General features: G+C 36.6%; 4 protein-coding genes across 8 annotated transcripts; 1 reads left to right on the forward strand and 3 right to left on the reverse strand.

Annotated features, from left to right (window-relative positions):
• Positions 1–2,085: 2,085 nt before the first annotated feature.
• LOC102613545 (shikimate O-hydroxycinnamoyltransferase-like) lies at positions 2,086–4,836 on the reverse strand. Of its 3 annotated transcripts, none has more exons than XM_052433470.1 (3): positions 4,583–4,836; positions 3,415–3,845; positions 2,086–3,170 (listed from the first exon to the last, which is right to left on the reverse strand). In XM_052433470.1, exons 2-3 carry the CDS (start codon positions 3,733–3,735, stop codon positions 2,244–2,246), a joined length of 1,248 nt encoding a protein of 415 aa, XP_052289430.1. In that variant the 5' UTR covers positions 3,736–3,845; positions 4,583–4,836; the 3' UTR covers positions 2,086–2,243. The 3 variants fall into 3 exon arrangements, with proteins under 3 accessions (XP_052289430.1, XP_052289429.1, XP_052289431.1); XM_052433469.1 differs by having other exon boundaries at positions 3,415–3,835; positions 4,583–4,835; XM_052433471.1 differs by lacking the exon at positions 4,583–4,836 and having other exon boundaries at positions 3,415–4,576.
• Positions 4,837–5,248: 412 nt separating this feature from the next.
• Positions 5,249–6,926, reverse strand: LOC102613256 (F-box protein SKIP1-like). The gene is made up of 2 exons (XM_006473955.4): positions 6,410–6,926; positions 5,249–6,084 (listed from the first exon to the last, which is right to left on the reverse strand). The coding sequence occupies exons 1-2, from the start codon at positions 6,772–6,774 to the stop codon at positions 5,511–5,513; spliced, it is 939 nt and encodes a 312-aa protein (XP_006474018.2). The 5' UTR covers positions 6,775–6,926; the 3' UTR covers positions 5,249–5,510.
• Positions 6,927–9,390: 2,464 nt separating this feature from the next.
• LOC102612753 (UPF0057 membrane protein At4g30660) lies at positions 9,391–10,951 on the reverse strand. Of its 2 annotated transcripts, none has more exons than XM_006473954.4 (2): positions 10,781–10,951; positions 9,391–9,624 (listed from the first exon to the last, which is right to left on the reverse strand). In XM_006473954.4, the coding sequence occupies exons 1-2, from the start codon at positions 10,868–10,870 to the stop codon at positions 9,484–9,486; spliced, it is 231 nt and encodes a 76-aa protein (XP_006474017.2). In that variant the 5' UTR covers positions 10,871–10,951; the 3' UTR covers positions 9,391–9,483. The 2 variants fall into 2 exon arrangements, with proteins under 2 accessions (XP_006474017.2, XP_006474016.1); XM_006473953.4 differs by lacking the exon at positions 10,781–10,951 and adding an exon at positions 10,065–10,244.
• Positions 10,952–14,542: 3,591 nt separating this feature from the next.
• LOC102612153 (uncharacterized) lies at positions 14,543–20,713 on the forward strand. 2 transcript variants are annotated; one of them, XM_052433277.1, is made up of 5 exons: positions 14,543–14,820; positions 16,241–16,656; positions 18,893–19,654; positions 19,784–19,904; positions 20,483–20,713. In XM_052433277.1, exons 1-4 carry the CDS (start codon positions 14,715–14,717, stop codon positions 19,892–19,894), a joined length of 1,395 nt encoding a protein of 464 aa, XP_052289237.1. In that variant the 5' UTR covers positions 14,543–14,714; the 3' UTR covers positions 19,895–19,904; positions 20,483–20,713. The 2 variants fall into 2 exon arrangements, with proteins under 2 accessions (XP_052289237.1, XP_006474014.2); XM_006473951.4 differs by having other exon boundaries at positions 14,546–14,820; positions 18,893–19,904.
• The last annotated feature ends 37 nt before the right edge of the window (positions 20,714–20,750 follow it).

Below are 20,750 nucleotides of genomic sequence, written 5' to 3' on the forward strand. Positions count from 1 at the left end.
TAAGAATTTCGGACTTGGACCAAACAGTGCCGGCAATTCACACTGCTTCTGTGTACTTTTACCGACGGCGAACAGCCGGTTGTTCCAATTCCTTTGAAGCTGACTTAATGAATGAGTCTTTGAGCAATGTGCTTGTGTCGTTTTACCCAATGGCTGGAAGATTGGGATGGGATGAGAATGGAAGAATTGAGATAGTGTAACGCAGAGGGCGTTGTGTTTTTGGAGGCTGAAACAAGTTGTGCTATTGATGATCTTGGTGACTTCGAATCAAGCGTAAAGCTTATGAATCTTGCGCCTCCTGTTGACTCGAATGAAGATATATCTTCCTATCCACTCATACTGGTACAGGTACACAATTAAACATGAATTCATTTTTGGGACTTCCATTTTCCGCATTTTCGTGCTCTCAAGTATATATAAATCATAATTTTTCACATTTTTTATGTACACATTGACTAGGTTACGCATTTTTTATGTGCACCATACGTGGGCAGATGGAACTTCAACACGTCATTTCTTGATCTCGTGGGGTGAGATGGCACGCGGTCCCCCAGTTAGCATTCCACAGTTCATTGATCGGGCCATATTACACGTTGGGCTCCCAAATTCTCCTTCATTTTATCACATGGAATATAGTTCATCTCCTTCCATGATTACTCCTAATCAAAACCTTGGACCTATTTCTACTGCTATCCTGAAATTATCACCTGATCAAATCAACATCCCTAGATAAAAATCTAAGAAAGAGCATGAACCCACCACCAACAAGTACAGCAGGTTTCTGGTCGTAGCAGCACATGTATGGCGTTGCGTATGCAAAGCACGAGGATTGCCCGTTGATCAAGCTACCAAGTTACATATTCCCACAAACGGGCGGTCTAAATTATTGAATCCTACGATCCCGCTTGGGTATATTGGCAATGTCAGCTTCAGCAGTGCACCGATGGCCTTATCAGGCGACATTCAATCGGAACCGTTGAATCATGCAATAGAAAGAATTCATAAAGCAGTTAAGCAGATGGATGACAAGTATTTGAACTCTTCTCTTGCTTACCTAAAGCAACAGCCAGATTTAAAAGCTCTAAGGAGAGAGGCCCACACCTACGGTTGTCCAAACCTCCTTATAAGCAAATTGATAGACATGCCCGTGAATGGTGCCAGTTTTGGATGGGGTGGGGCAGTGTTTTCGAGGACAATCAATGACATTTGGGATGGGGAGGTATACATTTTACCCGGTCCAGCTGCCGATGGGAGCTTGTTGGTGATCATAGCTCTTCAAGAAGTTATTTTGCGACATTTTTCGTCAATGCTCGAACGTAAGATGTAGGTATTGATACTTAAGATCGGATTGCATGGGAATCTAAATCATCAGTCTGCACTCTGAATTGTAAACCTGTGGTTTTATTTTGTTTAATGAACTCCTAAAGTTGCTAATAAGGATTATTACCATGTACTCAACGTTTGGAGCATCAGCCTAGCTGAAGTACCGAAAACAACAGAAAGATCGGGCACGTCCCATGTGTCTCCTTTGCTTCGCGATAAGCAGCATCCAACTTTTTGTTGCCATTCGAGGTGCTTGCCCAGAGACCACAGTTGTATGCTTTTATGAACATTATCTTCACTATAAGATTTGATGATGAAGAACCGTGCAACTTTATACTTGGTGACAAAATCCAATTGGTTGTAAGACTCTTTGTTTGTATTTTGTAAGGATTATGCAACTCAGTAAATTATTAATTATGAATGGTTCACATTACATATTCATTTATTATTTTTATTTTTCTCAACCACCAATCAGATCCTAAAAAGACAAACCCAAAACAAGATGAATATAAGGGAAAAAAGAAGTGCAGTTACTAAATCTTTCAGAAACACAGGAATGCACGATATATGTATTAATACTTTGGCAATTCATTTGTAATAATATGAATTATTGATGTACTACAAAATATTGAGTATGCCTGTAATACCGTCATACTTTCAAGCGTAATAGCTATTTAATTACGTACTTGGTAAGACTTATTACGGCAGTTTCTGATTCATTAATGTCGACAAACGCAGCACTCGTGGGATGCAACGCATGACTTTCAAGCTTTATAAGTAGCTAATATTTATTAACTATGCTGGAACACTGGATTGCTACAGTTCTCATCACAACATCCGTGGCTGATTTCACGCACATATATATACGTTTAATAATACTTCTACACACATATTAAAAAAATCATGACTCGCAACTTCCTCTACATTTTTCCTCTTAATGCTAATTGAAATTCGTAGAACTTCTTGAAGAGCTCCATTTGATGTGTCTCCAAGCATATAACCAATGACAAACTCCCGTCACCGGTTGAATTTGGTAATATGAAAGATATACCTCCGATAATGACATTAGCTAGTCCCATAGATACTGGACGTCCCCAGCCAAAATCAGCATCGTATGGAGGCAAATTTACCCAGCTGACTAACTTTAGATTAGGACTCCTGCAATTGTGAGGTCCATGCCTCAGTGTCATTACATCGTGATGTTGTCTGAGACAAGCAAGAGCTGAAGTCAAGTACTTATTATCCATTTGTTTTACAGCCTTTCGAATTCTTTCGACAGTGAAAATCAGCTGTTCTGATTGAATATCACCTGATAATGCAATTGGAGTAGTGAAAAAGATTACATTACCAAAGTACGTAGATGGGATTGGAGGATTCAATCTGGATCGTCCACTCATGGAAATGTAAAACTTGCTTGCTTGAGTACTCGGCAACTTACGTGCTCTGCACATGCAACGCCATATATGAGCTGCTAGGACCTCGTAAGTGCTGTAATTGATATCGGTTCCAAGATGATCTTTCTTTGCACTTGCTTTAAGGGTGTTGATTTGATCAAGGGATAGTTTAAGTGTAGCAACAGAAGTGGGCACGGGACTGCATTGGAATTCTTTAATTTGGGTAGGGTTATTCATGGAAAGAGGAGGATCATATTCGGTGTGATGAAATGAAGGAGAGGGTGGGACCCTAGCATGAACTATTATTCGATCAATCAACGGTGTGCTGGTCATTGGAAAGCCACATGCCATGTCAGCCCATGTATTGATGAAATGAAGAGTTGAAGTTCCATCTGCCAATGTGTGGTGGAACCCAACTCCTAGACAGGCTCCTCCACACTTGAAATAAGTTACCTAACAATAACGTGAAAACTGCATTAGGTGTGTTATAAATTGTATTTGATTGTCTTTTGATATTCTTCGACACATCAATGATCTAAGAATTCTCAGTTCAAGCACCTACATGTTTAAATATGAAAATTTGAAGCTACATCATGCTATCCAGTTCAAATTTAATGTTGTATTATTCCAAAATAGTAACCTCAAATTCTAACTTTTAACACATACGAACAACTGCACTAACAGACTCATCTTATACCTGTAATACAAGGAGGGGATGAGAAGTGATATCTTTTGTATAATCGACAGCTGGAACGAGCTGCTGAAGTTGCGAGCTTGGCGTGAAGTCACCTAAATCATCAATAACAGAATCCGTTTCAGCCATCAAGAATAAAACTCCCTCTGCATTACAACTTATCTCAAGTCTTCCACTTTCATTCCATCCCAGCCTTCCAGCAATTGGATAAAACGGCACAAGAGCATTGCTCAAAGCCTCCTTAAGAATTCCAGCATCAAAAAAATTAGAACAATCACTTGGCTGCTGGTAAAAATACACAAGAGGGACATGATATGTTGCCATAAACAAGTCCAAGTCAGAAATCCAGAGACGATGCTTGGGTGTGTCTTTGGCAGGTCGTACAATTGTTGACTCCTATATGTGAATTTCCATTGTCTACCACCTGCAATAGGCTTACAAATCAAGTGAAAGATAAGAACAAGCAATACACCTGGTAGCCCAAAAGACTACAGTAAAATGAGCTTGCCACTGGCTAGATTATGCAAATCTTATATACGAGTGTGGGAGTTGAGCTCATTCTAGCAAGAGAAAGTGTTGAGTACTCCCAGTGTAAACTTCTTCGCCTGTTTGATCCTTAACATGTTTGTATTTCCTATCATTTATCTCCCTCAACCATTTGTGTGAGAGCAAGTGAATATACACGCGCCAATAACCCAAGGATGAACAAGTGTACACCAGCAGCACCCAAGATTTTACCCACTAGAAAAGTACACTTAGGGTCGGAGAATTTCATTACAAGGGAACAAAAGAAGATTTGGCAATAAACTCAACATATCTTGTGATCAAAGAAATATCCAATTGCTACGATTTTGGATCTTGCAATAAATAAAGTTCAATCTAGATGAACTACGGAGCAAATGTAGGTATCACACCGTGAGTCAAAAAGTTAAAAAATATATCAGGTCTCATGCTTTTCTATTTTCTGTATATTCAGTAATCGAGGAAAAGATGCACCGTGATTATTTTTGGCAACATCCTTAAGGATCGAATCAGCAGCAAAAATAATCACTCGCTCATACTCGACAGCTAGTGACTCAGCAACAGAAATCAAAAAACATGAAGCGGAGCAGCAGCAAGCAAAATAAAAAGTTTCAGCAGCAAAACTAAGTAAAAGCACAGCAGAACTTACTTTACAGATTTTTCAGAGGAATTTTGATCAAGAGAGACCAGAGATTAGGTCCAGATCTGAGAGCTTAGGAGAGGAGGGAGGAGGGGGGGGGGGGGGGGGGAGGGAAGAAAAGAAAAGCAAGTGAATTCCACTTTCCGCCAGCCTTGTTCTGAATAAACAACTCTCTTCCGTGCTGGCAAAAAAAGAAAAAATCCCTCTTCCGTACTTAACTATTTTAATTATTTCAATCATTGAAAAGCGCAATAAATAATTGCACGTTTAAATAAACCATCGTTGTGCTACATATTTTGTAAGATTTGTGAAGATCAGTTTTGTTATTTTGTAGTTTATTTCAATGGGGTTAGGTTATCCAGGATTACCTTAATTTTTTTTTTTAAACATAAACTTGTGTTACTATTTTTCCAACGACGTGAACCTGCAATGTAGTTTGATTAGACGAGAAACCATCCATCCCATGCAATGCTGGCTTTCTAATTGATGCCGTGATAGATTGCCGGCCGTTGGATGATCAGAAAAGATTTCAAAATTCACAGAAATTTTTCTTGAGCCAAAACAATAAAACTCCATTATCCTATTCTCCAATACCCAAACGCACCACACCCACAAAAATAAAGGGTGCTTCTCAAATCTTAGATGAAGATGAAGAGAAATAACACGACCGGGGCAAAAATTTAAATGAAGAGATTTATTCATAAGACAGTCAATAAGTACATTTCTAGCAAACAGAAAACAGAGCTAGAAAACCACATAAAATACTGCTTAAAACAACATTACAGCATCTCATAGCAAGCGGCATTGGACATGATCTTGTTTCATGACAAAGAAGTAAAAGCTATTAATTCAATATGGGAAAGCCCTTGTCATGAACGCCGCAGACTTGGACATCGTGTGTAAGATGTACTTCCCCCAAGATACTCACATAGCCAATTCAAATTCGGAAAACATCAGTTTGGAATCGTTCATCATACAATCTCCAATGGCTGTACCTATCCATGTGAAAGACTGACCTGGGAATGTAGAAATTAGGCTTTACAATCTTCTTCAAATGTTTCAAATTGGATGTAGTATTGGCAATATCCCTACTGGTAACATTTGAACACCCAGATAAATCCAGGCATTCAAGTTCTGTACAACCTTCACAAATTGAAGCAAGGCCTTTAGCTGACAACTTAGAGAACCGATTTTCAAGGTGCTTGAGTTTAGGCATAAATTTGGCAATAGCATCAGCCTCCGAGTCCCCATCCTGTGGGCATGCGTTTAGATACTCATTAGGGACAATTCCCACGTGTTGGGAAGGATCCAACCAATTCATAAGATTCCGCTTTAGAACCTTAAGATTCGGGCAATTCCTCCCAATAATAGCTAGAGATTCATGAGATATCTCATAGCAATAGCTGATATCAAGTTCCCTAAGCTTGGTACACCGAAAAGCTAATCTACACATCGAATCATCAGTAACATTTGGGCAGCTCTTAATTGAAAGAACCTCAAGATTGGGGCACCTGAAAATTTAACATAAGACAATTTCCAATTTCACAACCCAAACCATGACTATCAAATTCCACAGAGAAAAGTTCAAAAGTAATAACACAATCCTAATATACAACACAAATGCTTATATATATGGTTAGCAGCTGATGATTTCATTCCCCAGCACAGAATTGAAAAACCCAACAATTCAATCTAACAATTACAATCGCAAAATTAACATAAGCTCCAGTTCAGTCAGTATATATTCATAAAATCAATCAAAATCAAATGAAAAATAACAATTTTTCAGGGGCCAATCGGAAAAAGTACGCTGAGCCAATCGGAAAAAGTACGGACCTCTCAGCGGCGAAGTTGAGAGAGCGATCGGAGCAGTGTCGGGTTTTGATTTCGGTGAGAGAACCACCACTCCATTCTATTACAGAACGAAGCATGGAATCAATTTTTCTCTCAAACTCGGGGATCCACCAGCGAGGCGACTCAGTGAGTGAATCGAAGTGGGTCTCGAGATCGAACACCGAGTTGAGAAACGGGTCCTTTCCGGCTAAAAACCAGGACTTGCATACGAACATGGGGCCCATCCATCGTTGCTCCAGAGTGAGTCGCGAGAGGATGTTGATCAGGCACTCGTGAGTCAACTCGGCCCAGGTTGAACTTGGTCCTGACTCGGTCGTCTCTTCTCCTCCTTTATCGTTCATTTTCATTTTTTCGTTTTTTTTTTTTCCTATTTTTCTGTTTCTCTTTTTTGTGATAATGAAATTGATAACCCTGTAGAAATGGCTTTTATATGGGAGCCGGTCGGCGAACAAACCACTCAGATTGATTATACAGTCACATTAATATTTTATTCATTTTTATTAATAGGAGATTACTCGGCATCTGTCTTATAAAATATTATTACAACTTACATGGCACGCATAAACTCAACACTTGGGAATGGTGACATGCTTATGTGTATAAATTGTGTGACCTTGACATGAATTACTGTGGTCAATTGAACATGTCCAACTTGGGAATCCACATAAACCAATTCTGAACTTATTTATAAGCCAAAATTGGATTGAATTTGAACAAATCAGTTTAAGACAATTCGGGAGCTTTTGCCCGCAAATAAGTTTTCCAGAACCGCTTTTACGATTGGTAAAAATGAAACTCTTGAGGAGTCGAGAAGCGCTTATGAACTTGTTTACTACGCAAATGGCTCTGTGTGAAAGCCAAGGCAAGGCATTACGATTATCTATGAAATTGATGGGGTCACGCGGAGCTGTTGATCATATCCATTGCCCATTGGAATTATATTGTACCTTGTTAAGGTTTCATGATTTCATCTGTACACTTCCCATAACACAATATAGCTCTGAAACACACATATCAAGTAAACGCTCATCATTTCCACATACAAGGCAATGTGGAAACATGATTCTAAAAACAGCATTGGCAACACAACATAATCTAATTCTAAACATCAATTATGGATAGTATTTGGCCTCAGCCGAAGCAATGATAACAATGAACAAATTGTTCCCACAACACCCAGGGTAGCCTGAGAAACTAAAATAGACAACGCATATTTAACAATTCTATAAGTTGCAATACTAAGAGAAGATTCAATTAATATACAACGTAAACTCCTCATGCAACATGTACTTAAGCATATCGGCGGAACGATTCGTGATATAGAGCACAACACAAATAATACCTACAGAAACCAAGCATCCACGTATCTAACCAGTTCAGCTACAAACCACATACATGCAGCAGGACAGAAAGAAGGAAAAACCATATAGTTACAATAGGAGCCCCTGAAAGTGGGGATTCTCTTTGATGCAGGTTGCCAGCCATTTTCAGTTTTTGTTTCTACCTTTTGCTTTCACTTTCACATATAATTGTGCGGTTGGTTATGGACACAGTCAAGTCTCGTCATCATCACATTCACATGTTGATTTGCAAAGAAATATTATTACCCAAGTTTGTCAATACCTCAATTTGGCACGTTTGTAACTATCCTTTTACCTGATTCTGGAAGCCCTAATCTTAAGTGCTAAACAAATATATTCTTTATTATTTTTTTTTTTTAACAAATGTTTTTCAACCAACAAGTCTATTCCTAGCATAGGCGGCATCCCAGCTATTCAAATAAATATGGACAAAAAGTAAGTTTTGTTTATGAAAATAACAAAGAGTAAGTTTAAGACTATTGTTAAGTTTAAGACCATTGTTATTCTCTTTTACCTTAAAAGTTACTAGATATTAATAATTATTGATACCACAGGCTAAAAGTTACACCATCCCAGTGCAAGGTGGGCTTAGCTCCCAACGCTAAGCTCTCAAAGCGATTAGGCATTTACAACTTAGATTTCACAACCCATCATATTAGTTCTCACACACTTTTGGATTCAAGGAATCTATTTTAAAAATCCAAAGCATATCTTATTATCAATAATATAAGATTCTCAGACTATCAATTGACGAATTGTAGTTAGCAATTAGAGATATAAGGCAACTCAATGAACATTGACAGTAAATAGCAAAGCTACAAGAAGCACTAGAGAATACTGAAATGTTATATCTCACGTCAAAAGGTGGACAGGTGGCAACCAAGGACTTCACTTTGCAGCAGTCAATAAGGCTAGAAATGAGGTTATCTACTCAACAAAGTCCCAATACATCTTAACAGCAGACAAAAACTAAACACCATGAAATTAGTCGTACCAGCTTCTAAAGATCCACCTTAGGAGTCCTAAGGAAGATACAAGTATGAGATTAGAAGTTGTGGCGGCATTGATGGATTGAATGCGAATTCTGGTTTTCCCTTCATAATACATAGCCACCATCCTGACATCAGATTTAGCTCTAGTGCAGTTGGTCAGAGAAGTGAGAAGATGGACAACAAAAGGCAGAGAAAGTGAAGGTGTATGGCACTTTTCTGCATTGGAGTGAAAAAGTGAGAGGGGATGCATTTTCCAAACCTCAACCTCATTTTCCGAAAAGATCATACAAGTCTAATATTATAATAAGAAATCACAATACAAACAACTATAATCATGAATCATGATCCTCGTGCAAGAGATTTACCAATATGCAATATCACTAAATAATTAAATTGTCTAGCCAAAATGAAACCTAGTTAGTAGCGACAACTGATTTATGTATTTACTGCATAACAAAAATCTCCGAGTTTTGAGATTCATAATTTTCATTCATACGATCAAACATTTGTCAACACCACAACGATATCCTCCAGACCACGCATTTTTTCTTCACAATAACCAGTTTCAGCATAAACTAAGCCAATACTTAGTTTTCATCAAACTCAGAAGTCAAACAACTTAGATAACAATTTTATAAAGGAAAGAGTTCAACATCATGACAGTATAGCGTTATTGAGAAAATCAAGAGAACATAAAGAGATATCATGGTCCTGGAGCATACAGGGGACGTCTGTATTCATCAAAGTACTCGTCACGATCCACAAATACAATGGCATATAGTGCATAGATTATTCCAGGCACGTATCCTAGAATAGTGAGTAGCAAACAGATGCAAAACTCCACCTGCAAAAACAGAACCAATTAGTCTAATTATAACAATCAAATAACTCATTATTTTTCAAACCATAAATTATCCATTTATGCAAGAAGCCTACAAGAGAAAAGACCAACAGTTTCATGGCAATCAGAACTAACGCTGCTGATCAAATTGTCACAGTTTGGTTGCCAAGAAAATTAAAGAAAAAAATTAGCTGAATTTGATCAGAAAGGTTTCTTCTTTTTCTCCGCAGCCAAATAGAGAATAACAAAAAAAAAAAAAAAAAGAATTTCTGAAAAAGAAAATGTGACAAGCGATTAGTTCAAATCTGTCAGGTCACTAAAAAAAATGTGAAAAGATCGAGCTTCGTTCCTTGAAGAAAAAAAAAACTTTTATTTTTTTTTTCTAAGTAACCAAACAGAAAGCAAGAGAAAACGAGAGCGACAGAGAGAGAGAGAGTTCATACAGTGCAGCAACCATGTTTAAGGCAAACCCCCAAAGGAGGAAGCAAAATCGCGATCAAAATCTCGCAGCAGATTTCACAGCAACTTGGCATTGTTGTTTGTGTTTTTTTTTCTATTTTCCTTTTCCCTCAAAGCTGCGGTTAAATTCCCACTCTCTCAGATTATAAAAGATGAGCCTTAATGAAGGAAGAGGACAGAGGTGGAGCCCTAATTTATAAAAAAACAGAAAAGATCTCATCTTTAACTAATACGTGTATGCAGTGCGTCGGTTGAAGAGTCAACACCAATGTAAACACGAGACTGATATTTTTGATTCGTTCCTGTAAAGCGAAAAGCAAGAATACTACGTCGTTTCAGAGTGGAAGTAAAAAAATTTAGAATTAGAGAGCCTGATCGGCAAACTCTAAAAAATCTACGCAGTGAAAGGCTATAGAGAAAGATGCCATATTTTCTCGGGAAACCAAACGGGAAAGCTAGTAATAAAACGGCACGGTTTTAGTGGCTATTTCATTTATTTATTTATTTATTGGTTTCATGGTAACCGAACAGAATACAACACAACAAAAGAGTTTGTAAAGGGATGAAAAATTGAGATTGTTTTCCTGGGAAACTAAGAGAGAGAATAACAAAAAGAAAAAAAATAGAAGATAAAATGTCAATAAAAAATCAAACAGAAAACAACAATATGTTTCAGAAAGTTAGAAGAGGAGAAACGTACACTGCAGCAGCCGTGCCTGAGGCAAACTCCCACAGGAGGGAGCAAAACCGCGAGCAGAATTTCGCAGAAGATTTCGCAGCGAGTAGGCATGTTCGTTACTTTCGGTTGAAGCTGAAGAAACACAGGTACAGATTTACTCGGTCGTTCCTCGAAATTGCCTTGATATTCTCAGGGTCAAAAGTCAAAACTTACAATATAAAGCAAGGCTGAAGACTACGTCGTTTAATTAAATGGATGGGCCAGGCCGGACGGGCTTAGTCGCTAGGCCCGTTGATAAGTTGTGGTTGTCTGATTGTCTGAAGGCGTTTCATTGAGACCAGGTTTACTAACCCATCAAATGAATGATGCGGTCAACTGAACAATTCACAAGCGTAACAGTTCTCCGTGTCAGGCACAGAGACATGGCCAGAAAAAAAAGATGATTTACGCTGGGAAAATCCATGCAACTGGCAAGTGCCGCCAGTCGGCCTACTGAAAAGCAACAAGTACTCTTCATTGCATTTGCATCACAAAATCTTGAACGCGAGAGAGCACGTGGGTGTCAGTTTTCTAAAATCTTATAAACACTAGAGCACGTATTAGTTATTATTATTCTGATCTAATTAATGATAGAACTATTTCCTAGAAATGCACACACATTTATATTTAGCCCACTGCTATGTTACGTTGAGTGTAACATACACACACTCACAGCAACAGTAAAATAATAAGATTTGTTACTATTGCTGTGAGTGTGTGTATGTTACACTCAACGTAACATAGGGTGACCTTTATATTTAAGCAATTGTTGTGCCTGTCTTAATGTAAGATTAATTATGGCCAATGGCCCGTGCCGGCAACTATCGGTTCACAAGAGCTCGTGGGCCGACACGGCACGGCCTATTAATTTAGTGGGCCGTGCCGTGCCTACTTTTTTTTTAGTTGAGCCCAGCACGGTCCACGACACAAGCGGGCTCGTGCTGTGTCCAAAAAAAGTCCACCAACTTTTTTTTTAGCGTACTTAAAAAAATCAACTTGCCTGACGTGCTTTTTTAAGTCCTCCAACATAATAATATAATATTTATAATTTTATTTATTAAAATCATGATATTTAGTTATTTACATATTTATTTAATAAATTATAAACATAAATAAATATCATAAATAAAATTATGATATTTATAATTTTATTTATTAAAATCATGATATTTACTTATTCATTTCATAAATTATAAACATAAAAAATTAGAATATTTATTTAAACTAAGATTTAATGATTTAAATTAATTTTTAAAAGTTTATGCTAAAAAATATATTAAAACATTTAATTTCAAGATATTTTACTTTAATTTCATAATATTTTATATTTACTTTTTGTTAAAAAAATTTACTTATATATATTTTGGCCCACGTGCTATTAATGGCTCACGGGTCACATGCTAGCCCACTAATGAACCGTGCTTGTTACGTGCTTTTTCGCGTGATGTGCTTTAGCCCATCTCTAATCGTGCCGTGCTTTATGGCTCGCGTGCCTAAAATTCTAGGCCCGGCACGGCCCACGTGTGTGCTGTGCCGTGCCTCGTGCCTCACCGAAACGTGCTAGTGTCGTGCCATGCCGTACGGAAATGTGTCATGCCTCGTGCCGCCCGGCCCATTGGCCATCTTTATGTAAGATACACCCTCATACATAAACAATACATGTGTCATGCAAGGCCCACATACTGTTTTATGTGTGAGGATGTATCTTACATTAAATGTAAGATAAGAGATCCTTATATTTATCGTTACCAATTTGTCAATAATTAAACAAGTTACAAATTGATTTCCTCTGTAAAGGATAGTTCGACAATTAAGAGTGATTGATTTGTTCCCATCACGTTCAGGGCTGCAATGCGTATGGGCCTCTTCAAAAGTATAATGAATTTTTAGTCATGGGTTGGACGGACATCCTCCGATTGGACTTGAGGGTTTGATTAGGGATGGCAAAATCTGGGTCTGGGTCCGGGTCCGGGTTTAGCCTTTCCGGATCTGGACCCGGATACCATTTTCTTTTTCCGGACCCAGATTTTAACCCCGATTTTTTCACCCGAGTCCAGGTCCTGGTTCAACCCGGAAAAATTCGGGTTTCCGAATTTCGGGTTTTGAACCCGGATCAATGAATCAATATCAATTTCTAAAATTCTAAAAATAAAAAATTAATACATTTACAAGCAATAACACATCTAGATTAATCAATAAAATTAATTAAAAAATAATATTAAAATTAGATATCCATGTCTGGGTTAACCTAAACCCGGACCCGGATATATCTGGGTTATTAAAATTTATTTCGGACCTGGATTTTTTTATATTCCGGTACGGGTTCAACCCGGCCCGGATTATCCGAGTTCGTCCGGGTCTGGGTTATTTTGCCATCTCTAGGTTTGATTACTTGAGGAAGTTTTTTATATGAGTTAGACTATTGGCACCCATTCATTGATCTTATAAAACCCCTATTATATTACAATTACATTTAAGAATAAATATAAATAGAATTAAATCATTTATATTTTTTTCTCTCTTCAATTTTACTTTGCTTGCACAATATAAATATCTTTTATTAGTAGTAAAATAATCTAAATTTAAGAAGTAATCCTCTAACCCAAAACAAAATTCTTGTAATAAACATAACAAATTAATTAAGATACAATACAATGGAAAAATAAGTTAAATAAAATTGTATTCCACTGCAAATAATTTTTTAAGGATTCTCAAACTAATTGCTAAACAAAAAATTTATAGGTGGAATAAAATTGTATTAGACCCATAAAATATTCATTATTTTATAAGTATAATGTTTGTCTTACTTTTTTTAGATTTTTTCTTTAAAAATTAAATAATAAATAAAGTTTGAAAAGAGGAATATAAATATTAAAATTGAAAGAGTGAGGAAAATATTAGAAACTGAAAAATCCATAAATGAAAAGAGAGTTCATTTAGCAAAAAAAAGGTACTTTTAGTATTAAATAAAATATAATTAAAAGAGTGGTTTCAATAGGATTTTGAAGGGGTGCTAATAGTCCGACTCTTTTTATATTTGTCATTTTTAGGGTCATAATTGTATTTTTTTTTATCGATTTTCGCTATTTGAGTTAATTTGCAAAAAATATGTTTAATTTTTTTTAAATCAATAAATTTTTCATTTATTTTTTACAATGATTTTGTTATCTTAAATTTTGTGTTTCTGAGTCATTTCAATTAGGATTACATCTTAAATATTATCTAATAATTCACGCATTGCATCGAGAGTTTTTGAGAGCACATGTTTCCTCAAATATATGTTAAAATTCTATTTTTCCCCTTAATTATTTACTTGTATAAGGGTAAATACCTCCCTTATTAATAAGTATTTTCCTTTAATACTCATAAAAATAAATTCTGGATAGTGTCATATAATATTTATGTCGGTAATCACCAATGGTAATAGAGTAATTCTAAAATGATGTAAAATGTTGACTTGTAATTAATTATACTAATGGTACCGTAATATCTCTATCCAATGGGATGAATTTTTTATCTTCCATTTCTGGTGTACAAATTTTTTTTAACAAAATAAAAAGAGGTGATTTAATTGTAAACGTGGCTCAATTTTATTTGCTTTGTAAATTATGTACCGGTGTTACTGGGCACAGACAAACTAGAACCACTGAACACACACGACGTACCAGCCTACCAGGCACCAAACTCTCAGGCCCTCACCCTGCAAGCCGTGTGCTGTAAAGCGTGTAACGTTAATCTAAAATCGTATCTAAGGGAACCTTTTAAAATTGACACAACAGCACAAAAGCACCACGTGCCATACTTGCGCGTGCAACACACGGCCATCCACCATATAACTCAATCCGTTCCGCCACCAAATTCTCCCACTGAGTCAAGCAGCTCACACAAACACACACACGCTCTCTATTTACAGTCAATGGAGTTCAAGTTCCGAGCAATTGACGAAAGAACGACGCCGTGTCGATCTTCTCCTTCTCCGTCTTCTCATAGCTTGAGCTACTTCTCTGAGCAAGCATTGCGAGGTCCGGTTAGATCTACCGCTCAATGGCCATTATCCTCTGTTTGGTTACTGAAATATAAGACTAGAAAGGAAATAGAAGTAAAATAGTTGTTGCTTTTTTTTTTGTCCTACAATGTTTCTCTAAGTTCATCACATAGTTTTTTTTTTTTAAAAAAAAAAATTGGTTAGCAAGTAGTTTAAACACGATTTTGTTTATAGTGTTTGGCTGAACCGATGAAATATACAAAGGTTGAAAGTAATGTACGTTTGTTAATATTTATATTTTTTTAATGGATCATACGTTTGCTTTAAAATAGATAAATCAGGTGTGAAAAGCTTTCGATTTTGAAGTTATTTTGTGGAAGCTGTTAGGAAACTGAATTTGGAACCCTTGTTACAGAAGCAGTTAAGATGAGAAATAAAAAAGGTAGAAAAGTTAGAAGTGGCTTTGGCAAAGCTTTAATCTTACTTCATAATTACAATCAGAGAAACCGCTTTCTGAAAGGCACTCCCGGCGCATCCTATTTGCCAAAGGGATTTTCTGTATGGCTGAGAAAAAGAGAAAGTATATATGTGTTTGTGTGTAGAATCAGCTTCCCTGATTGCAGTAATATTAGACTTTATAAAGTCTGAGACCCTGTTTACAATGTTGTATATAGAATTTTTCATGAATTTAGAACATTGTAAAAAAGTTGTAAACGTATTTTACTTACAACATTGTAAATGGTTGGTAACGTTGTAAGTAAAATACGTTTAGAATGTTGTAAACCAGGATCCTGGGTTGATATAACACACACACATAAAATTATTTATTATACTTATTATTATTATTATTATTATTATTATTATTATTATTATTATTATTATTTGAAGAAAAGAGAAGCTGGGTAAATATTGTTGCAGGATTGTAAATCTTGCTGGCTTTGTTTATGTTGTTTGGTCAATATTTTGGAAGATAATCTACTCAGATTTAGTACAATGAGTTTTTAATGGGTTTCAGAGAGGAAAGAGAAAGCAAAATGTAGAGACTTGGGGCCTGTTTGATTTGTAGTTTATGATTCTTTCATGCAAACAAAGGATTCTGCAGGTAGAAAAAGAGGAGCTCTGTTCGGGTTGGCAATAACGGTTTCCAAAAATAATTCTTGAAACTGGATTGAAATCTAAAAACAATAGGGAGTCCCTTTTTGTTGTTCCTTATTAGATTGTATTTGTTTCATATGCAAAACTCTAAATGGTGTGGTAATTTTGAGAATTTCTATAAATTTTGAACCAACACTGCGTTAACTTTTGTGCTCCAAAAAAAAAAAAAATCAATTCTTTTTTAATCTTTTCGTCAAATTTTTATGATTAAAATCAAGTCATTTTTATTTTAAAGTTCTTTTGCACTTGAAATGAAATGACATACCTTACCATCTTGACCTAATATAAATATTCTCTTTCAGTTAACTACTCTATGGATCCCAATTTCATGCACAATCCAAGGGACTTTTACACAATCCAGCGTGAGATTGAGAAGGAGAGAATCAGGCATGAAATAATCACCGCGGAAAATTTGCGTCGGCGATTGCTAGAAGAAGAGGTAAGAAGAGAGCTGATGATGGAAAGAGAGATGGCAAGAGCAAGTGAAATGGGCCTATCAATGGATGAAAGACTCTCAATGCAGCTCCATTCAAGATACCCATTAATGCACCAGTTAAACAATCGCTGGCTTGAGGACCGGTTCCCATTTCCTGGGAGTCGTGGCATGGGCTTTGGACATGATGTACTGCCTCCTACTCTGCCGCAGTTTTCAGATGCCATGAAAGATGAGATTAGGAATGCCTTGGAGGTTAACAAGAAGGATAAACTGATTATGCTGGTCAGTATTCAATTTTAACATAGTTCTTTTTTTGTTTCTGGCACCGATGAGTTTATTTGTCTTCAATATTGGTTGATGACTGTATTATTGGAGTTTGATTTGCTAAAAATTGCTAAAAGTTTTATAGAATTCATTTCAATCTGGTGCTAAAGTCAGAGGTATGTGAATGATGTCAGATTTAGTGTACGCTCAATCTTTACATTATTTGTCTTCTACACTATTTCTGGTGTTACTGCAAATTCAATAGAATTTTCTCAAAGACCTATAAGCTCTAATAGTTTCTTGGTTGGAAATGTTTTTTGACTGCAAGCTTGTAGAGGTAGGTATAATCATGAGCTAAATAAACTGTTTTGCTACCCATGTATGTGGTAACCCTTCTACTTGTGGGATGTGCATCAAAAACTCTATCCTAAGGGAGCACCATTGTGATTGATCAAGGATATTTTTCTCCTTTGATTACGGTAGCTACAATTGTTCTTTACAACAATTTGTTGTAGTAGCATTACTGGAATGTGGGCAGAAAATAACCTGAGATTGATGGCTTTGCTGATTCCTTTGATGTTGATTTTTGGTGTACGAGTTACTTGGGAAGTCTGCCCTATGTATAAACGCCAGACTCTTATACATGCCTCTGTCAATATACAATGAAAGCATGATCTAAACACACCATGTAGAATAAAAACAAATATATTGTCTCTAGGACCGGGACCTTGATTGGATTATGCTTTCATTGTATATTGTCCTGCTGCTCTAGTTTTATTGAAATTTAATGGACTAAAATTTTTCAATATTTACCGTGTTACTGAGGTTATAGCTTAGGTACTGAAACAGTAGATGGATTATGGTAGATAGTAGGTTTAAATAATACCAATATAATGAAAGAGATTGTATTCCTTGTTATCTTTCTGATGCATTCTAGGACATCCTCTGTGGACTTCTGCTCATTTTCATTTTGATACTTATGAAACTTGGTAAGTCTTGTTTTCCTGTGTTTGACATTTTCTGCTGATGGAAAATTTCAGAAGAAAGTAGTGACAATGCTCAATAATGCAGTGTATTTCAAAATGATAATTGAAGATTTTGGATTTCTCAAAACTGAAAAATAAATAGAGATTGGTGAGCTCGCTTCATGTTAATTTCTTCATCCTATCCAATTGAACTACTCTGTGATGACATTGTTTTTCTTGAACCCTTATCCATCAATGTTTCTTTCCATGTCCATTTGAATGGCTTTATCCCGCACTTAACTGTTCTGCAAAATGAACAAAGTCAAATTAGCTGTATAATAGTGTACCTGGATTTGTATGCTGTTAGGAGGTCACTACTTAGAGATTCCCACGTCCATTCATAGTACTATATGACTTGATCTTGATGAACAGGTGACAAGTTTGTTTGGGAGTGCATTTGGACTCACTATCTTGATTTAGTTCCAAACATGTTAGCATTTGGTTATGAACATTGGTCAAAGTTCACATTTTCAGTTTGGTTCGTCAACTCAAGTATATGAGAGAACTGTGTAACTCTTGACCATGTGTTCAAATGCCAATGTATTTGGTTTTAAAATTTGGGCAGTGAGGACATGTGATCCTCCACAACCTGGAATCATTGTGTGTATCAAAACTTTTGTTTGGACAAGTATCAAAACTTTTTTCTAGCAAAAGTGAGCTTGCTGCAAGCTAGGGTGATTACATTTGGTAACCATCAACAGTTGCTTGAACTTTTAGAGATTGATTTCTGATGATTCTTTTTTCCAGTAATTTCTTATTTTAAATCCTATTGTTTACATTTGTGTATATGTGTTGGCTGGAGGCTCCACTTAAATGGTGTTTTCTCTAATTATGAATTAATGCTGGTAAGTGTTAATATCATCTCTTCTCGTCCATGTTATTAGGATAGTTTTTCACAAACCTATTCAAACATATTTGTAGTTTTTGATATTATTATTATTATTTTGAAAAGGAAACATATTCCTAGTTCAGAGTTGGTAATGTTGTTAATTGCCAAGGATTCTGTTTGTATTGAATGTTTTAAAATACTGCTACATTCCACCTTATTTGGAGAATTAATTGTTTAAAATAAAACTAGTGCGCATTATTATTAACTTGTAAACAAATTCTTTAATCTGTACTCACATTGGCAGAAGATGGGGCTCACAGGGAATATTTTGCCACTTTCACCATTGATGAGGTAACTAATACATGGCATCATAGTTACAGTTTTTGAGTCTCTTTTGCAGGCTAAGCCCGATCCCAATCTTTGTGGATCAAAGCGGAAAGCTTCCACACCTCCTGCAGCTTCTGTAGAGCTCCCTTTAATGAGTTCAAAAAAAACCAAGGAGTGGAGTTGCGCCCTCTGTCAGGTCAGTGCTACTAGTGAGAGAGGTCTAGATGAGCATCTTCAAGGTAAGAAGCACAAGGCTAAGGAAGCCGGACTTCTTAGAGCTCAGAAGATGTGCAACAACTCCATTTCATCCATGTCAAAAAAATCTGGAAAGAAAATTAAGCTTAGAGAAAGTAAAGACAGTTCTGGCCAAGAAATGAAGACTGACGTAGAAGAGGAATCAACTGAAGTTAATAAAGCTGTTGTTGGTTCAGACCAGAAAGCAGAGGGTGTAGAAGATTCAGAGATAAAAAATGAGGGGCTGCCAAAGAAGAAAGACCTGACTGCTAAAACTAGGAAGAAGAAAAATGGGATACCAACTGCAGAGAAGACAAAGAGAAAACCACCCCTTAGGAAGAAGTTCAAATTCTGGTGTGAAGATTGTCAAGTTGGTACTCACTCTGCTGTTGTGATGGAAGGTCATAAAAGGGGGAAGAAACACATAGCTCGGTCTAATGAATCTAAGAAAAATGATGAAGCTGTCCCAGCTACCAGCAGCATGACTATTGTGGCACCGCCAGATCCTACCGAGAAAGCTGAAGATGAAGATGTAGTGGCTGAAGAACCAAATGAAAAGACAACGGGCCGTGTTACTGAGAAGGATGAAGATGAAGAGGTGGTGGCCAAAGAAGCCAGTGAACAAAGAGCAGAGAATGTTACTAAGGAGGTTGAAGATGAAGGTTTTGTGGCCAAAGAAGCCAGCGGAGGAATGACAGAAAATGTTACTGATGTTGAAGGTGAAGGTTTAGTGGCCAAAAAAGCAAAGAAAGAAATGGCAGAAAATGTTACTGGAGATTCAAATGGCGCACATCCGTCTATAGTGGCAGATGTAGTGGACCTGATGCAGAAGACTCATTGATATGCTGACGGTACAGCTCTAACTTTTATTTTCTCTTGCACTTGATTCTGAATGTCTCAAATTTCAATCTTCAGCTGCATCTCACTCTATCATTTAAATTTTGAAAATTTTGATAGTAAATGATTAAGTTGATTCTTCCATCTCATGCTATATGGATTTGAAGATACTGATTGATGAAGCCTTTAGATTCAAGCAGTAATACTGTAATAGTTATCATGTGTTGTTATCTACCAAGACTGGAGCCAAAGTCATTGGTAAAAAGTTAGATAAAAGAATGGCAGCCACTCTACTAGATCTACTTTCTTTGAAAGTGCTTCCTATAAGCAGGCTTTGTCTCTACAGCATCGTCATAGAGCTGATTCTTCCCATTTCATGAATTTTCTTTGAAAGTGCTTACTATAAGCAGGCTTTTTCTCAACAATGTCGTCATAGAGCTGATTCTTTGCATTTCATGAATTCTTTCAATTTTGGAGCTTTTCTTCCTTGCTATCGCATTAGAAAACCAGTCATGAGATAAGACCCTTCAACTGGAAGCAAATTTTTCTTGATCATGACCTAATGTCATTTATATTGTGTTATATTTGGCAGGCAGTTGGCGGCATATCATTAGTCAATGTGCTCCTGTCAACTGGTTATTTAACCTGTCAATCGTACAAGCTTCCTGACCTTTGGATGTCATCCCGCAAGTTTCCTGACTACCTAGTTTATAACAAGTTTGTAAGATGTGATAATAATCTTCGTGTTTAGAAACGTTGTGAACTTCAAATCGTGTGGGATTAAAAATCTTGTCAATAATCATTTATCAGGTGTCCCGAAACAGATTAGTCAACTAATATACCTTGATGGTTAATGGTTA

This window comes from Citrus sinensis, chromosome 9 (genome assembly GCF_022201045.2).
Source record: "Citrus sinensis cultivar Valencia sweet orange chromosome 9, DVS_A1.0, whole genome shotgun sequence".
In the NCBI taxonomy this organism is placed as follows: Eukaryota; Viridiplantae; Streptophyta; class Magnoliopsida; order Sapindales; family Rutaceae; genus Citrus; species Citrus sinensis.

What these genes read in the sequence shown, in the direction of transcription:
- LOC102612753 (XM_006473954.4), bottom strand. Translation starts at nt 10,870, where the DNA reads ATGCCTACTCGCTGCGAAATCTTCTGCGAAATTCTGCTCGCGGTTTTG. An exon ending in TCAGGCACGGCTGCTGCAGT is followed by an intron (nt 9,625 to 10,780) that starts GTACGTTTCTCC and finishes CTGTTTTTGCAG; the next exon opens with GTGGAGTTTTGCATCTGTTT.
- LOC102613256 (XM_006473955.4), bottom strand. Translation starts at nt 6,774, where the DNA reads ATGAAAATGAACGATAAAGGAGGAGAAGAGACGACCGAGTCAGGACCA. An exon ending in CTCAACTTCGCCGCTGAGAG is followed by an intron (nt 6,085 to 6,409) that starts GTCCGTACTTTT and finishes TTAAATTTTCAG; the next exon opens with GTGCCCCAATCTTGAGGTTC.
- LOC102612153 (XM_006473951.4), top strand. Translation starts at nt 14,715, where the DNA reads ATGGAGTTCAAGTTCCGAGCAATTGACGAAAGAACGACGCCGTGTCGA. An exon ending in CTCTGAGCAAGCATTGCGAG is followed by an intron (nt 14,821 to 16,240) that starts GTCCGGTTAGAT and finishes ATTCTCTTTCAG; the next exon opens with TTAACTACTCTATGGATCCC. An exon ending in AGGATAAACTGATTATGCTG is followed by an intron (nt 16,657 to 18,892) that starts GTCAGTATTCAA and finishes TCTCTTTTGCAG; the next exon opens with GCTAAGCCCGATCCCAATCT.
- LOC102613545 (XM_052433470.1), bottom strand. Translation starts at nt 3,735, where the DNA reads ATGGCAACATATCATGTCCCTCTTGTGTATTTTTACCAGCAGCCAAGT. An exon ending in ATCCCCTCCTTGTATTACAG is followed by an intron (nt 3,171 to 3,414) that starts GTATAAGATGAG and finishes CGTTATTGTTAG; the next exon opens with GTAACTTATTTCAAGTGTGG.